Source organism: Arvicanthis niloticus, chromosome 2 (genome assembly GCF_011762505.2).
Source record: "Arvicanthis niloticus isolate mArvNil1 chromosome 2, mArvNil1.pat.X, whole genome shotgun sequence".
Taxonomy (NCBI): Eukaryota; Metazoa; Chordata; class Mammalia; order Rodentia; family Muridae; genus Arvicanthis; species Arvicanthis niloticus.
Window position 1 is genome coordinate 59,721,355 of NC_047659.1, and position 17,993 is coordinate 59,739,347.

The window sequence follows — 17,993 nt, forward strand, 5'->3', positions numbered from 1 at the left end:
ATAGCACTTTTCTTTGAACTCTCAGAGAACATTACCCAGGGTGCAACTGGGTAGTTTTGCCTCCTTTGTACATCTGGCTCTGCTAAGAGAGTAAAGTTATCTGGGGGTCCTCAGAGGAGCCCATACCTCAGGTGGCTCCCCTAAATCTTGAGGGTTATACTGAGAGAGTCCTCAGAGATCATGCTTCTAGTCTTGTCTAAATAAACAATCCAACCTAATTTCTTTGTTTTTAGGCAGGGACTCATAGAGCCCAGGCTCGTCTCCTTATGTAGCCAAGGATGACCTTGAACTGATCTTCTTGCTTCCACTTTCTGAGTGTTGCGGTTACAGGCAAATGCCAGCATTCCTGCCTTTAGGTTTTGTGTGGTTTCTTGAGCTGGCGATGGAACGCTAGGCTTCTTGCATGCTAGGCACACACTCTACCAACTGAGCTACATCTATACCCTCAATCAAAGCTTATTTAGAACTAAGTGTATCTCAGGTCCTATTGTGTCTAGATAGGGCACAGTCACTGCATTATCAACTGGAGATACAGAACTCCAAAGCAGCTCTTTTTCAAATGAAAGGTCCTACTCCAACCTGAATGATACTAGTAGTTGGGGGGTCTTCATCATAGTCATGGTGTTTATAAGCCAAATGAGTCATTTGGAGGACTGAAGGCCTCCTAATGGCCAAAGGGGAGTTATAAGTAGGGAAACTTGTATTTTAGATTGAGAATTTTATTAAAATATATCACTATTTTTAAGCCACCATACAAATATCCTTTGTATTGATCTCAGTGTGATGAACTGACTGAATAAATATGCCAATTTCTTCCAGTGAGCCAAACAGTATTTTTAACCTACTTTAAAATATGTGTTGTTTCCTATGGTTTTTTAAACTCTGGAGTTGATTATGAAAGCAATTTCAGTTTTTAAAAAATTCTTCTTTCCAGAGAACATACATATATATTTTAAACTATCAAATGTAAAACTTAATGAAATGGGCCATTATTTCTTAAAGTTGTGAAGTAAAGTGGAAAAGAAAGTGGGTTATTGTGATGGTTAATCTTGAGTGTCAACTTGGTTAGATCTAAAATGCCCAGGAGACCAACTTACGAGCATGTCTTTGAGACTTTTCCAAAGAGATTTCATTGAGGAATAAAGATCAACCCTGAGTTTGGACAGTAAGTACCAAGCCCTAAAATGATGTAATAAGAGTTTGATGGACTTCTTTGATACCAGGTCTACAGTTAAAGAGAGCAAGCAAGTACAGTGGAAAAGCACGGAGTGTCCAGTGTGATGAAAAAGGAATATAAGCAAGTTTAAAGTTGACGACAAAGTAGGGGTAGAAAAAGCAGCTTTAGTTGTTGAAGAAATCAATACTCTTAAAGAGAAATTGGCACTATGAACTAGGGCAACTAGAAAGGTACCCTGAGGGCAAGACCTCACCCACAGAAAGCCCCAACTTGTGAAATGTAAATTCATTTGAAAAAGGAGGTGGTCTATACTAAGAATGCCACTACCAGAACAGAGGACAGGTATTCCTTGCCCCAAATGGCCACATTGAAAAGTGTTTCCCTAGAGTCTTCCTCAAAGGTCCACAAACGTTGTTGTGACTGTTGTCTAAGGGGTTATGCTACATCTTGATCTGGCAGCAGAACTCAGAGACAATGTCTATGTAGCACTAATTTTTGCAGGCATGAAAGATGCAGGAATTAAGGAGTCACACAAATGAGCACCAAGGTTCTTGAAGCCACTAGTTTCTAGCCAATCAATGTGTAGTTGGGTCAGGTCAGGAAGCATGAAGAGACTGTTGCATGAAGCTGAGAAGGGGAAGAGGCTCCAGGATACTGAAGGTGCCAGGCATGGAGAATGTTTTCTAAGAGAAACTGCAGGCATGAAGTAGAACTAGCCCAAGAAAGAGTCTTTGTGTCCTGTAGACAGCAGAACAAGGACTCTGCAGCTACCCAAGGCACTTACAGCTCAGGTAATGTCACCAAGAGCCCCGGATGCTATACATGGGACTACAGAATTTGGTGTTGCCCTACTGTGATTGAGTCTGGCTTTGGCCTAGTCTTTCCTTGCTTTATTCCCATTCTTCCTTTTTGGAATGAGAATTTCTTTTCATGCCACTGTATATGAAAAGTCAGTGAGTTGTAGGCTTGATTTTTTTTTAAATAGGGGCTCATGGCTAAGAGATGTCCCAAGTCTCCTAAGAGACTCCATTTATATTACTGAAGGTTTGGCACTGTTGAAATATTGAAGACGTATAGAGATGAACTAGATGTATTTTGTATTACAAAATGAATGTGAGATTTTTAGGGATCTGGAGTGAAATGCTATGACTAAAAACAATATGCTTGGGTGTCACCTTGACAGAATGAAGACTTATGATTGTTCATCTCGATTATCAATGTGGCAGGACTTCGATTGACCTAGGAGACAAACTTCTAGCCATGTGTGAGTGGGTGTTTATTTAGGTGGGAAGACACACAAGGAATGTGGTTGCATCATCCCACAGGCTGGAACCTCAAATGAATGAAGGGCAGAAAGTGAGTGGAACATCTCTGCTTCTTGACTGAGGATGTAATGTGACTAGCCACCTTCTGCTCATGCTGCTATGGCTGCCCCACCGAGGTGAACTGTATGCTCAAACTGTGAGCCAAAACAAACAAACAAACAAACAACCCTTCCTACACTAAATTACATTTGCCTGGTATTTTCTCACATGAGCAAAAGGGATACTAATGGGTATATAATGTAACATTGTATCAAGGGAAAGCTTGAGTAAGAGTAAGGGTTCTTTAAATAGGTAACAAATATATTCCTCTATGTATTTTGCCCCCACCACCACTACTAGTTAGTCTTCTTAGCTTTTTAGCATATAACATTGTCTACTTAATCAGGGTCTTTAAGAAGTTTTGGGATTTTTCAGAAACTTAGGAAAGGACTGGGGAGATAACTCGCATGACAAAAGAGCTCAGTGCATAAGCCTGGTGACCTCAGTTCGCATCCCCAAAACATGTTTAAGAGCCAGATGCAGTGGCACAGGCATCTGTTATCCCAGTGTGTCCCTATGACATGTTGGGGAGCAAAGGCAGGAGAATCAGAAGTGTGTAGGCCAGCTATCCTGACACGCAGTAATGACCAGGTGTGATCAAAGAACAGCAAAGTTTGTCCTTTACCTTTTGTACATATGCCACATCATGAGTGTTAGCATGTGTACGAGAGAGAGAGAGAGAGAGAGAGAGAGAGAGAGAGAGAGAGACAGAGAGACAGAGAGACAGAGAGACAGAGCGAGAAAACAAAACTGAAAGCCAAAGCAATTTATGCACTGTCCAGTAGGATGCACAGGCGAACAAGCACTTCACAGATGGACTTATTCAAGGGCTCAGCTATTCCAAACAGTTCACCCTGAGTTCCCCATTTTCCCTTTATCCATTAAAAAAAGTCTCAAAGTAAAAATCCTTTAGGGCACAAAGGCATTTGGAATATCAATCAGAACATATTTAGAAGCTTCCCCTGCCCCAGAAAAGCCCTAAAGAACTAGTGATCGATAGTTGTTGTCTGCGAATCATAGGATTTCCTGATTTTGGAAAGAAATGCCAAGTTACCATTTTGGAAAAAGAAACAAGGCCAGAGTGTGATTACTTTGTTGGAGTAAGAGCCTTAAAAATTCAGGCACAGGACAAGGAATGGGGCTGTCTGGACACAAAAGAGGTACATTGTATCGAAAGCAGGTAAAGAATTACAGAATCAAGTACTCCAGATGACCTTGGCCATCTGGTCTAATGACCTACCTCAGCAGATTTCTTGGTTGGATCTCTTATAAAGACATGAATTCATACCTTGTAGCACAACCCACCCACCAGGAATAGCTGTCAAGAAGTCCTTCCCAAGCTGGAAGCCTGATGGGCATCAAAAGGACATGAGGAATTCCCTTCCATCTGTGCACTTCTGCCTGAGACAAACTTCTCTGGGGCTGCCTGTGGCCTCTGCTCTTGCTTAGATAGTGGAGTTTACCTGAAGTTGTAGCCAGGGGAAACACTGCTTTTCTCAGAAACTCCATCCAGCCGAGTGAAGGAATATTTGGGGATGCACTGGTCCCAGGCCTTATCCAGATCGCACACCCAGCCGATCTTAATTCCCAGAACTCCACCCTGGAAAAAAACCAAAGGGGCCAAATATGAGGTCTCTCTGTGCTGAGGGTTTCTGATGAAGTGATTTCTTTCCCTTCTCTGGGTGGGAGGTGGCAGCAGGGAGGAAAGAGAGTGACTGGTAGAGAGAGTGTCCTTAGGGGAAGAACTTGGAGCCTCAAAGTCCCCAGGATACAACACAGGATTCAGAACACTACTGCAGCTCACTTGCCTGTGGTGTGGTGCTTTTCAGAGACCAAAGGCCTCTTCTGAGGTGAAATGGGATGATGGGAATGGGCAGCTGAGGCTAGGGGAGGTAGAGGCAAGTTCACTGGGGATGGATGGATAGGATTCGGGATCCAGGGATCTGCAGGTCTGGGGTGCTTCCACCAGGTGGCATTGTCTTGCTGCAGATCCTGCCCAGCATCCCAATGGCTTTCCCTGAAGTCTAAGGCAGGGCTGAGCTTTCCAGCTAGGTGGGTCACTGGGAAGGGATAGGTTCTCACCGTACGGGCCAGCTTGGCAAAATCCTGCCCAGCAAACTTAACCACATCCCCTACCCTCAAAATGGGGCAAAATGGAGCCTTTTCAGGGTGGAAGCGGCACTTCTTTATGTCTTTGTCGGTGAGGTTAGGCAGGAGGTTTCCCCTGGAGTGGATAAAGCAGAGTAGTTAGGTCCAAAATTAGAGTAAAGATGGTAATGTCTAAATGCTCTCATCTTCTTGATGCTTCAGGCCCTCCACATCCACGTGGAGGCATCTACCTGCACCATCTCTCAGTCACTTCCCATCTATCTCCCCTCTGTCCCCACATGGTTTTGTAACTCCCATCATGCTCCATCTCATAGTAGGACTATGTATGTCTGTAGCTAGTGTCTCCAAACTACCAGGCTGGGCCTCCTGGTGACCAGAGTCTCTCCTAATTACTTGGTGCATCTCTGCGGTGCCTGACAGGATACCAGGCAGTTGTTGAATGCATGAGTCGATGTAGTGAGAACTTCAGAAATGAAACAAAACAAAAACCCTCCACTTGAGGGTTTGAGGTAGGAAGAAATAGAAGTGGCAACTTCAGACTGCAGGGGGTCCCGGTGTCCACAGCCAGCTTAAGTTGTCTTTCCCCTGCTCCAAGCAGAACTCACATTTGGCCTCAGAGCTCTAAGGCAAGAAAACTAGCAGAGAAATTGGCTATCCGACATCTGGGGTCGAGGTTTATTGAGGGATAGGAGCTCCATGGAAATGGGTAGATGGAGAGAATGTGAGTGACCTCTATGGTGGGGTGAATAAAGGAAGGACCAAAAACTCACTTCTCAAAGTTGAAGAGAGGGAAACGAATGCTGTTCTTGATGAAAATGGTGAAGTTCTCAGCTTCCATCATGATAGGCCTGTGGGGGGAAATGGGGCTTCAGCTCTCCAGAGGAGGGAAGACAGGGCTTTTCTCAGGAATCTTTCTTTATAGGTGCTTCTTGAAAGGAGACATATAATAGATAGATCACAGGCCTGTGGCAGAGAGGGTGAGAGGTGGAGGCAGGGCAGGGGAGCTAGCACTCTGAGATCACATTCCTACCCCTAGACAGAACACTAGTTGGGGACCCATATAACCCTCCATTAGCTTCGGGATGCTCAGAGCCTTACATCTCCACAGTGTCCACCTCGGTGGGGCACCAGCCCTGGATCTCACAGGTCCGGAGGACAGAGCTGTAGTTCACGCAACGGCCAGTGAGGATCCCTGGAGGGCGGGGCTACATGAACAGGTGGCATCCTACCCCTTGACACTCCCATGCCCCTCCTCATCAGAGACCCTGGCAGACAAGCAAGACAAGCTAACCTGCTGCATGCATCATCAGGAGCCCAGAACCCTTCTTTGCCTCTGAGCCTGAGCTATCCCTTCTGCCTGGAATGCTTTTCACGAAGCTCCCTCTATCTAGCCGGCTTCAGATCATGTCTAGGAGGGCTTTGAAGCCACTTCTCTGAAACAGCCTTGCTCCTTTCCCTGCAGCTCCCACAATCCTTTGTGTTTCCTTAATACCACTTGCTACTCTACCCTACCACTGTAGTACTTAGACTAAAGTCCCGGGGAAGGAACCCCACCACCTCCACAGCCCCAGCTGGGTCTGAGCACCCAGCAGTCTTCTGTGACACTGGCAGAAGTCCATAGAGTAGGCTGGCCCCCTTTTCTGAAATGGGCTATCCCCATGGCGAATTCCCTGCCCTTTAGAGTCCCATAAAGGCTTGGGTTTGGGAAAGGAGAGAGGAAAGGGCTGCACTCACCCCCACCCGGGAAGCGCTCAGGCCCACACTGGCTGTCAGACACACAGCGGTACTTCTCCTCATTCTGTGGGGGGACAGGGTCACAGGTGTATGAAGACCCCTCCCTTGGCCCTGGTCAGCCCACTAATTCCCATTGCCTCCCACAAGTTCCCATAGCTGCAGCCCCTAGTGGGTGACAGGTGCAGTCACAGCTCCGAGGCTAGACTATGGGGCTCCGTTCACACCAGTTGCCCTACCGCCAATAGGCTTCCTTGACTTGTTCCACTCACCTCTGGACAGAATCCTTGCATTTGGTTTTCAGTAACGATCATTTTTGTGATGATGACAAAGACAGAGGTGCCCTGGGGAGGAGAAGGGAGAGGAAAAAGCCCAGTCCCAATTTGTGGGGCAGGAAGCTGCTTCCACTCTACAGAACAGGAATCCCTAGGTGGAATGATTTGGCCAAGGTGGCAGGGCTAACAAGGGGCATTTAAAGGAACTTGGCAGCAGGTATCCAATCTGACTCTTTCTAATCACCTGGTGGCCCCTCTTGCTTTAATAAGCACAGGCATGACAGGGTGGTGGTGGTGGGGGGGGGTGGAGTCCAGCTTCTTTATATCCAGTGCTGCATTTTGGAGGGCAGGTTCTTGTTTCTCCAACTGTACTGCTAGTTCGAGACACTTGCCCTTTGTCCCATTCTCCCCAGACATGGGCCTGCACAAGTCCCTGGGGTAGGGCACCATACCTGGGGTGGGGTCACATAATCTGACACATCCATGACTCTGTTGGCATAGCGTCCGAAGCCTTTCACCTTTGTTACCACTGAGGACTCAATGGCGGTGTCCCGCACTTGGTAGGCCTTCTCGTGCAAGAAAACCCACCTGCAACAGAAGAGCAGGGACACACAGAGAGAGAGAGAGAGTTCACAGGCTCATGAGACAGGGGCTGGAAAAACTCTCCTTCCTGCCAACATTAGAGTCATATGGCTGTGCTTGGCAGGGAGATGTGTTGGGATGAGTTCTTGGTTAGTTCAGTGAGTCTTCAAAAGCACCTCCAAGGAACACCCTTGGCCTTGTTTTTCTAATTGCTTCCCTATGAAAACTCTTAATACCCCGGCATGTGCCATGTGGGAAAGGCCGGAAGCTGAGAGTTGGCTTTTTTTTCCGTTTTGAAACAGTGCCTCACTGTGTAGCCCCAGCTGGACTAAAGCACATTTTGTAGACTAAGCTGGCCTTGAACTCACACAGATCTACCCATCTGTGCCTCCCAGGTGCTAGAATTAGAGGCACATGGCACCATGCCAGGCATCAGAAGTTGATATTGAGATAGACACTCCAACTCTATCACTGTCCGTCCAACTTATTTTTGAAACAAGGTCTCACTGAACCTGGTACTCAGTGGCTGGTTAGACTGGCTGGCCAGTCAGCCCTCTGTCATCTACACCTTCCTAAAACTAGGTTACAGGTGTATTCTGTCATGTCAGGCGTTATTTTTTTTTTTTTTAAGATGGCACTGGAGATGCCAGAATGCTCTGTCAATATTGGCCTACAGTCTCTGCCTACTTGTGATTTACACACAAAAAACCAGCAGATTAAAAAAAATGGGGGTGGTTGGGGAGGCCAGGCGGTGGTGGCCCACGCCTTTAATCCTGGTGGGCAGGTGGGTCTCTGAGATGGAAGCCAGCCTGGGCTACAGAGTGAGTTCCAGGGCTACACAGAGAAACCCTGTCTCAAAAAAAAAAAAAAAAAAACTAGTTATTTTTTTTTTCTAAGAAGGAATTTCTACCCCCTTGTGGCCATGACCAAAAGTAATTATTGCTGATAACTAACGAGGTCTCCTCTCTAGCAGACACCAAGGAAAGAGAAGACAGAGAAAGCCTCAGGCCATATCCCAAGCTTTATTCATGCTTGTGCCCCGTGTCAGAGACACAGTGGCCATTCAAGAAAGGAACTGATGAAAGGCCGTGGGAGCAGGGCAGTTGGCAGTCTTCACTGGACCAAGGGTCAACTGAGAAATTAAGAGGGAGAGGGCGTGGGCAGTGCATGCTCAGCCAGGGAGGTGTGTACTGTTGGGAAGGCAGGACACTAATCTTATTCCTTGCACTGTGCTTCCACCTAGTGCCCATTACCTATCTCCTGTAGTTTTTTTTTCTTTTTTTCTTTTTTTTTAATAATTTATTTACTTACTCACTTTACATCTCAATCTTAGCCTTCTCCTCTCTACCCAGTCCCCTTTCAAATAGCTCCTCCCCCTCCCCTTATCCTCTGAGAAAGGGGAGCCCCCTCACCCGCAGGTACCAACCACCCTGGCACATCAAGTCACTGCAAGACTATGCACATCCTCTTGCACTGAGGCCAGACAAAGGCGGTTCAGTTAGGGGAATGGGATCCACAGACAAGCAATAGAGTCAGGGATAGCCCCCACTCCATTTGTTGGGGGATCTGTTTGAAGACCAAGCTGCACATCTGCTACATATGTGCAGGGGGGGGGGGGAGTTGCTCCAGCCCACATAGGCTCTCTGGTTGGTGGTTCAGTCTCTGGAAGCCCCCAAGAGTGCAAGAGTTTGTTGGTCTTCTTGTGGAGTCCCTATCCCCCTTCAGATTCCCCAATCCTTCCCCCAAGTCTTCCACAAGACTTCCTGAACTTTGTCTAATGTTTGGGTGTGGGTCTCTCCATGGGCTGCTGGGTGAAGCTTCTTAGAGCACAGTTATGCTAGGCTCCTGTCTGCAAGCATAAGAGAGTATCATTAATAATGTCAGGGATTGGTTCTTGCTCACGGGATGGGTCTCAAGTTGGGTCAGCCATTGGTTGGCCATTCTCTCAGTCTGCTCCTTCTTTGTCTCTGTTCCATGTTTGTCCCTGTACTTCTTGTAGCAGGACAAGTTTTGGGTTAAAGATTTTGTGGGTGGGCTGATGTCTTTATCCCTTTACTAGGAGTCTTGCCTGGCTACAGGAAGAGGCCACTTCAGGCTCCATAGCCCCCACTGCTAGGAGTCTCAGCTAAAGTCTCCCTCATAGACTCCCTTGAGCCACGATTGGACCAAGTGGATAAGGCAAGACTCCTCCTCTTTCATTCCCTTATGCTTTTTCAGATCCTCCCAGACTTCCCTGCCTGCAGGGAGGGCCTCCTCCTACTGACTCTGCACATCTGTGAAAGACTTTCTCTTTGTGTGGCCACCATAGCCCTCAGAGTTCAAGATACTCAGTCTCTATAACTGTTCCAACTTGACACATGGAGGCATTTGGTCCTGGTGACACACTGGAAGACAAATACAGTTATCATCTTTATTCTATAGGTGAGAAAAATTTATTAAATAGGTTTGGGTAGAAATGAATGTTCTATACAACAAACTAGTAATATAAAATTTTAGCTTTACCAATATCACAATCATTATTATTATTACTATGGCTATTTATTGCAATGTTGAGTATTGGAACCTAGAGCCTCACCAATGCTAGGGAAGCCCTCTATCACTGAGCTACACTCCTAAGCCTTCCTGATCAGAGATACCAGTTTGGGAGAGAGAATTTCTGACAATTGGCAGAATTGAACAGCATACTTTGGAATGGCTGGGTTAGCATTTGCTGCCTCTACCAAGGAATGGGAAACCACATGAGGAGAAGATGACAGAGAGGATCTGAAGCAGTTTTAGCTTACAAGATCCCTTCTGTGGGGATCCCTGGCAGGGCAGCTGCAGAGGCAATACCTGGGCTAGGTTGGCATGAGGCATCTGAAAGGAGGCAGAAAGGATGTCCAGCCCAGGAACTCCTGTCATTGAGTTGGCATCAACTGCTGTTTCAGAAGGTGTTACAAGTGGTGGCTACTATATAGCTGCAAAGACTGGGAAGCTTGCTATTCCATGTTGTGTGTATGCTAAGAGGAGACATTTTTCTTGGGTAGAGGTTAAACTGTATGGCCTTTGATGTCATAAGATATCAGAAGATGCAGGAGGAATCAGCTCCAAGGACACTGATGGAGGTAGAGCCACTTGTAGAAAAGACAAGACTTACTGCAAGCACAGGCTGATCTTTGCATATGCCTCTTTGTTCAGTGAATGGTTCAGTACCATCCTCATAACAGGGCTTCTCTTACTGAAACTCTTGATTCCTTTACAATTAAAGATGTAGAGAAATTTTAATCCAGCAACATGGCTTATCTGGCAAGGGATCATATCCAAAGATATGACCTGGCTGGAATCCAGACACACCCTTAGCACACACCTTTAATGAAGGTAAGGTTAGTTTGTAAAAGGAAGCAGCCATGTTTTGAAAGTAATGTCTAATTGAGGGGCAAAGTGATGAATCAGAGAAAAGATCTGACAGAATGAACCAGAGCTAGGATACGTTCACAGGAGAACAGCAGAGCAAGAGAGGCTACTTAAGAGCAATGGAGGGAGACAAAAAAGGTGGTGGTGGTGGTGGTGGTGGTGGTGGTGGTGGTGGTGGTGGTGGTGGTGGTGTATGGCAGTTTTACAGAAACAGGTTGCAGAGGGAACAAGCTAGACACAGGTGAAGACAAAATGAGCCAGAAGATTAGAACATACTGCCAAAGTTAGTATGAGGCCAGGCAGAGCAATTCAGTTAGAAGCCCAAAGAAACTGGATTAAGTCAGTCAGCTTAGAAGATTAGATTGTAAGGAGGCTAGAAGCTTCTAGGCCTGGTTTAATTAGAACAGAGAAGAAAATGCTCTGGGCTTAGCCCAAGATGTGTATTTGCTGTGTATTTGCACAGCTTGGGTATGGCTCTCGTCTTACCTCTTCATCTGAGGAAATAAAAACGACATTCTCAGAAACTGTCTACTTTTTAATTAGTTATTTTGTGTGTGTGTGTGTGTGTAGATTTGTATGTGGAGATCAGATGACAACTTGTGGGAGCCAGTTCTCTACTTCTATTCTGAGAGTCTTGGCATGGTGGAAGGTAGCTTTACAAATAAGCTCTCTTACTACCCTAACCATCCCTGTACCTTGACCCATGCAACATGTGTTCATCATCCATCTGTCTGTCTGTCTGTCTGTCTGTCTGTCTGTCTGTCTATCTATCTATCTATCTATCTATCTATCTATCTATCTATCTACCTACCTACCTACCTACCTACCTATCTACCTATTTATCTATCTGAGACATGGTCTCTCACTTTTAACTGGAACTTAGCATCTAAACTAGATTGACTAGCCAGCAAATCCCAGAGTGCCACCTGTCTGTTTCTCCAACACTGGGATTAGAAGAATGTGCCACAATGCCAGGGTCTTCTCACACCAGTTCTGGGAATGGAACTCAGGTCCTTGTGCTTGCAAGGTGAGCACTTTGCCCTCCCAGCTATCTCCTCAGCCACTCTGCTTTAACTTATAATTGGCAGCCAGTCATTGTCTGTATCTATGGAGCACAATGTGAATGTTTTAGTGCATATACACATTATAGGATGAGTCTATTAAACTAATTAGCATAACCATCTCCTATTTATCTGCGTCTTTTTGGAGCAACATTCACTTGGATTCTGAAGGCTTTCTTGCATGAGAGAAAGAGGGTGGAGTCACAGATCTGCCAAATGGTTTCAAACCTGTTACCTGCTTTATTGTGGCTGCCTTGCAGCAACTGGCAAGCTGATTAATGTGCCATTAAGCCTTATCCACATGCTTGGAAAATGCTCTTCTGAGCACCACGCCTTTCAGAAGTCTGCAGTGCCGTTTGCTTTACCGCTCACTCTTGCAATAGTTTTCCTTTTTTTTTTTTTTTTTTTTTTTTGAAGGGGAGGAATTTCATTAAGTCTCATTCAGCATGTTATATTCTAACAGAGAAGAAGGCAGCATCTTGTTACAGAATCTGAGGAAGTTATCTGAAAGAACACCATTAGCTCATGGCCTCATGCCCCTCTGGAATGATGGGGAAAGAGGTCTGGGGCCCTGACTCTTTGATTCAGCTAAGATGGCGGCGGCTGCTGAACACTCATCAGAGAGTAGGCCACAGTCCAAATACAGGCTTCTGGAACTCCAGTGTGCCTTGTCCAGTGTGTCTTGATGCAGATGGATATGTTTCTTGCTGTTGAGCTAAAGAAATGGTTCTTTGAGCCCAGTCTCCCGTCTTTAAAGTCAGGGCACATTTGTAGATGCAAAGACCACTCAGAGTGTCATATCATACAAGCAACTCTATGATACTAAGTTGACCCCTTCCATAAAGCCTTAGTGAGATAGCTATATTATGACCATTATATCACATCTGGGGAAACAGGCACAGAAGGGTACGTGGACTTATCCAGAGTCACATGGCTGGGAAGCAGGTTCCAAACAGGACATTCTGCTCTGAATCACTTCCAGCCACCCCACTGTAGGGTCTCTTGCTTTATCTCAGGTCAAGTCCCTGCTTCACTGATAGAAATGCATCCCCTAACTCAGGAAGGTCTCAGGAGGAAGGGGCTTGGGATGGAGAAAAAAATTAACCAGTCTCTTCTTCCTCTTCTTCCTTTAAGACTCCTTGTATGCCCACTAGGGAGGAGAAGCCACATTAGAGCTCTGAGTTAACAAATGGAAGAATTTCAGTGTCCCCATGGGGCCGAGAACGTCATCAGGGTAGCCAGCAGTGGGAGGTGAGGGGTTGCTTCATTTCCAGAACGGAGGGGCTGAGGCCGTCTCTAGAGACTAGGACTTAGATGCAGCAGGACTGAGCCTCTGATTCTTGGCATTTACTCTGCTGCTCTGACTTCTTTTTTTTTCCCTCGCATTTCTGGTTTATTATTTATAGAGCGGAAGGCAGTGGCAGCTCCTTGGCAGGTGGGATGTGCAGGGAAGCGGCCCAAGCAGCATCTCAGCACCCTCCCATCTATCCCCAGGGAGTCAAGGAGGAGGAGGCCAGGGAGTGGGTGTGAAATGTGTGCATTGTGGGTGTCAGAGGGAAGGGGTCTCTTAGGAAGGTGTGAGCAAGAGGGAAAGAAGAAGGCACAACAGGGAGTCTAGGGACAATAATAGTTACCACATATAACTTAACACTACTGAGTCACCTTCTAGGGAAAGGCATTTGACGTATGTATGTCATCTAAGAACACGCTGACAGGAGGTACCCTTATACCCATTTCCTAGATCTTGGGAATTAAGATTCACAGGTCTGTGTCAAGGTGGTGTCAAAGCCGGGATGTTACACTGTGTAGTCTCCTTATCCTGAGGCTGTGGTCTAGGGAGAAAACAGGCAACAATGGGTGTCATCCACCTTTGTACCAGGATGAGGGATTCCAACTGATCCTCCCAGCATGCCACCTAGTGTGCTGACATGGAGCCTCAGGTGCTACCTGGGTGTCAAAAGGATGGTATCCCCAGCCTCTTGTACACCAAAGCTGAGTGGTATGTTGGTGTGAGTGTGTACAAGGAATACTCAGCTCATCTTATACACTTCCTAGGTGAGACTTTGTATCTTGTCTCCCTGGCAGAAAATAACAGGGGAAAGACTCAGGTATTAGTTAAGTGCCAACATCACAACATTAAATATCCTCTCAAGGGGCAGACTGGCCAGTTTGCTCAGTGGGGAAAGGTACTTGTTGCCAAGCTTAAGGACCTGAGTTTCATCTTTGGAACTCACATGATGGAAGGAGAGAACTGATTCCCCGACCCCCACCCCCCACCCCATTGTTCTCTTACCTCTGCACATACCCATGCTCCATGCCCCACCTCACCCAAACGTACAAAATAAAATGTAAAACAGAACAAAACAGCTTTAGAGCTGCAAGCTTTCCTACATCCACTCCTACTCCTCTTAATCCTTGGGCACGTCAGATTGCTCAGATCTCATCACAGTCCTCTTCCTCAGTCTTAGTGGCACAAATAGGTAGGGCAGGGTAAGTAATTTCCTTCTCATTCTTTATGTTCTTGTGGAAACAAAAGCTCTTGGTTCTCAAAGGATGCCAGGTCTGACCTCTGTGCTTCCAGGGAAGCACACTCTATACTCTACACGCTACACTCTAGCCTCTACTCCCATAAACTCTTTTTCTTCTTTCCACAGACCAGGGTCTTTCCCTGCACAGATTTGGGTCCTTTGCCTTAGGTGTTCTTCCATCTGCTCACCTGGTTGCCTCCTACCCACCCTTTAGAACCTGGGTTGAATATTTCAGGAAAACTCACCTCAGTTTCCAGATGAAGCCAAGTGACTCTACAGTGGCAGCTTTTTTGGTGTTGTGTGCATTTCAGACAGCATTGAAACTTTGCGCTTGTTTGTGAGGACCAGTGGATTAATATCAACTTCTTGCTATAGTTACAATATGATACTCACAGGATAAAGAACCTGTCTGCTTCTGCCCATTGCTCTACCCTCAGTGTACAATAATGCTTGACATGACGAGACGCTTGATGCACTTTAGTTAAATTAATCACAATGGCTTCATGGAGTCACATGGTGTTTGGGCTCCTATAAACAGAGATGGGCTTGGGCCAGGGGGCTGGGCTGTTGAGTGTGCTGATGTAACTGCAAAGCGCTGTTCCACAGGGAACTGTCAGGATGGGAGATGGATGGGGTTGCATATCAAGATGCCAAAGAGCCTCTCTCATGTTCCCTTGAGCAGACTGGACTCAAACCCCCAGCACTGGAGGATTCAATCTGATTCTGACGAGGGGAAGCCAAGAGCAGTGCAGGGCTAAGGAGGCTAGTCCAGGAGACGACTGTCTCTGTCTTCCATCAATGTCCTGCCTGGAGCCAGGAAATCGAGGGCAGGTTAGGAATGTGCTGAAAAAGCTTTTGTTTTCATTTGGACCAATATACCATCCTGTGGTTACCAACGATCGAGGCACTGAATATATATATGTGAGCACAGAAGGCTCAAGAACCAACCGGGGCTGTAGGTCAGTTGTCAGAGTGCTTACCTAATAAGCACAAAGCCCTGGGTTCAACCTGCCATAAAATGGATGTGGTGGCCCACACCTGCAATCCCAGCACTAGGAACATTAAGAATTCAAGGTCACCTTCATTTGTGTAGTAAGTTCATAGCCTTGGAAAGATAAGACTGTCTCCAAAAACAAAAACTAACCAAACTAACTAGCTAACCAAAAAGTAAACAGTTTTGAACCAAATTTGGAGAAAGGGATGTGGAACATCTAAACATCTCTCACAAAACTTCAACACAGGAAAATAGTTTCAAGGTCATTTAATCCCATAGCTCGAATTCCTTCTGATGTCCCCACAGTGTTATACCAAAGCCTACAGCTCTCATCAAACCCATGGAGCAAAACTCACTTTGGAAAAAACCACATCTGCCCAACTATCCACACACATCCAAACTCTCCACACCACTCCCACCTTTCAGCTCCAGCCACATACGCACAGGATATATACTCTTTGATTTGTCTGAATTAACTCATGACCTACTCAGTGGCTGTCTTTCATAAACACACTCATTGTCTCAAGGAACAGCAAGCGACCACAGACCCACAAGCCAGGAAAGAAAACCCTTGAGGTTTTTGCCTGCATTTCCTGGTGCCAGCCAGTGTGTAGAAATGACCGCAAGAAGGACAGACCTGTGCCTTCCTCCCAGCCATTGTTTGCCAAAGTCCCTTTGTATGTGTGCACGAGGGCGGTGTTGGGAACCTCGCTGGTCCTTGAACAACCCCTAGCATGAGTCTTATGACACAGGGTGAGGTGAGAATTTATGCTTTTTAACAATGGTTATCATTTCTGCATTCTTGGGGGAGCTCCCCACACTAAGTCAGAAAAGGTACTTTTCTCTTTGGCAGCTCTTTCCTTGAGTGTGTCTGTGCCTCTGACTAGCTTGGGGGGGGGGCAGTTCTCTCTTACCTTCTAACCTTTCATCATCTAGCCCCATGACAGGAAGAAATTCCTACATGTAAATTAAACTCTGCACTCTCCTTTCCTTCCTAGCTGGTTCTTCTTCTACACATCAGCCCATCTCTCCCTGGTTTCCATGCCTTCTTCCTGTGTTCCTTTATCTTTCTGAGACTCTACAGATTCAATGGAGGGGAAGGGGAAAATGCAGGGAGGGGTCTGCCTTGTTTTTTTGGGGGGGGGGTATGGGAAGATGGACCATATGGGTCCTTTCCTGACCAGGGAATAAACCCATATTCTTGGCGCATGTGTCTAGAATCATCTTCCAATCCTGAAAGAATTTCTGGGTAAAATAATGCACCTGAGGATGGGTCTGGATGGGAGTGGCAGAGGCTAATGATGAGGACATGGTTCCCACAAGTCAAAGTGTTGCCCAGAGAAGAAGGTCTAGAAGCTGCAGAACAGTCTTTGGAGAGGGAGGGAAGGACATCAGATAGCCCTTCTGTCCCAGGATCTGAAGGACCATAGACTCACCCCACAAAGTAGGAGATAATCAGCAGCTGGACGGCTCGGTTGATGATCCCAATGGTCCAGCTCTTCACAACCACCGACTTGGTAGTCTCGTAGGTGAAGAAGTCTGATATACAGTTCATACTGAGAAAGTGCTAGCAGCCACTCAGAAGGGCTGTGGATGCAGCCCAAGGAAAGAAAGGACCGCAGGACTGGGAGACAAAGATCAAGAACTGGAGTGGGCTGCTTAATGGGGCTTGAGGAAAAGAGCCAGTTCCTGTAAGCCAGGCATCTGTAGCCCAGTCCTAGTCTCTCGCCTTTACACTCTGGAAGCCAACAGTCCAGGGCCAGGACGGCAGACCACCTTTTTATTCGTTTCCACTCCACTCCCCTGTGATGTCACAGCAGGGGTGGGGTCTCCAATCCTGGGCTCCAGATTGCCCGAGATGCAGCTGGCTAGGGCCCTCTGGGACTTACGTTTCATCTGCACTCTGTCTACTGTTTCTATTCTGTTCTCTTATGCTGCATTTCTATCCCAGCTCACCAGCTGCTTTGTAGTCTCCAAAGCCCCTTGTAACTGCTCATTCTTGAGTTAGCTCATCTGCCTGAGCCAAGAACTCCACTTTGAGTGTCTGCTGATTTCTTTCTAATAGCACAAATAAGGAGAAAGGGTTCTCGGCAGTTCTGTGTCTCCTGGGAGGAAGAGTCACACATTTCTTACCATCTCCTCCTTTCTGCCCTCCAGAATCTCATTATGTTGTCTAGTTAGTCTCAAACTTGTTACGTTGCTGTTTCAAATTCATGATCCTCCTGCCTCAGTCTCCGAGTGTTGTGATTACAGGCTTGTAATACTGCGAAGTGGAAAGTCGCTTCTTTCTAACTCTAGTTGGCAGCAGTAGTTGAAACTCTTCTAGTTGTACAGAAATTACCAAATTCTTTCTCTCTCTTTTTTAAACCTGAAGTTATTCAAATCTTTTGTTAGGGTATGTGCTCCTAAAAGGTTGGGCTATTTCAACTATCTTCAACAGTTTTGTCAAATCCTAGGAATGTGCTGCATTAACAATAGGTTTTCATTATAAAATCTTAAGCCCAGTTTGACTTAGCTAAATAGTGCTACCAACAGCAGTGGTTAAAGCCCCAAGTACTGAATGACAGGAATGCATTTTTATCTATATCATATCTCAGAATTGAGTTAGTAAGTCAGTGCAGTGATTTTCAGGGAAACACTGGGTTTATCCTGTCTTTATGTAGGACATACGTTAGCAATCACTCAGTGATTGCTACCTTGGACCCTCATGCTTACAATGTTAAAGTCTGAATTCTGGGTTTCAGCTTTGATGCCAATGTACTGACACCCGGGGCAAATC

General features: G+C 46.2%; 1 protein-coding gene across 1 annotated transcript in view; it reads right to left on the reverse strand.

Moving 5' to 3' along the window:
• Nucleotides 1-16,969, reverse strand: part of P2rx3 (purinergic receptor P2X 3) — a 36,050-nt gene extending 19,081 nt beyond the window's left edge. The window contains exons 1-8 of the mRNA XM_034494637.2: nt 16,651-16,969; nt 7,109-7,244; nt 6,654-6,725; nt 6,385-6,448; nt 5,749-5,842; nt 5,421-5,498; nt 4,624-4,765; nt 4,005-4,141 (exon numbers count right to left, since the gene is read on the reverse strand). Coding sequence (XP_034350528.1) covers nt 4,005-4,141; nt 4,624-4,765; nt 5,421-5,498; nt 5,749-5,842; nt 6,385-6,448; nt 6,654-6,725; nt 7,109-7,244; nt 16,651-16,769 — 842 coding nt within the window. The 5' untranslated portion in view covers nt 16,770-16,969. The remainder of the gene's footprint in view (nt 1-4,004; nt 4,142-4,623; nt 4,766-5,420; nt 5,499-5,748; nt 5,843-6,384; nt 6,449-6,653; nt 6,726-7,108; nt 7,245-16,650) is intronic.
• Between the last annotated feature and the right edge of the window lie 1,024 nt (nt 16,970-17,993).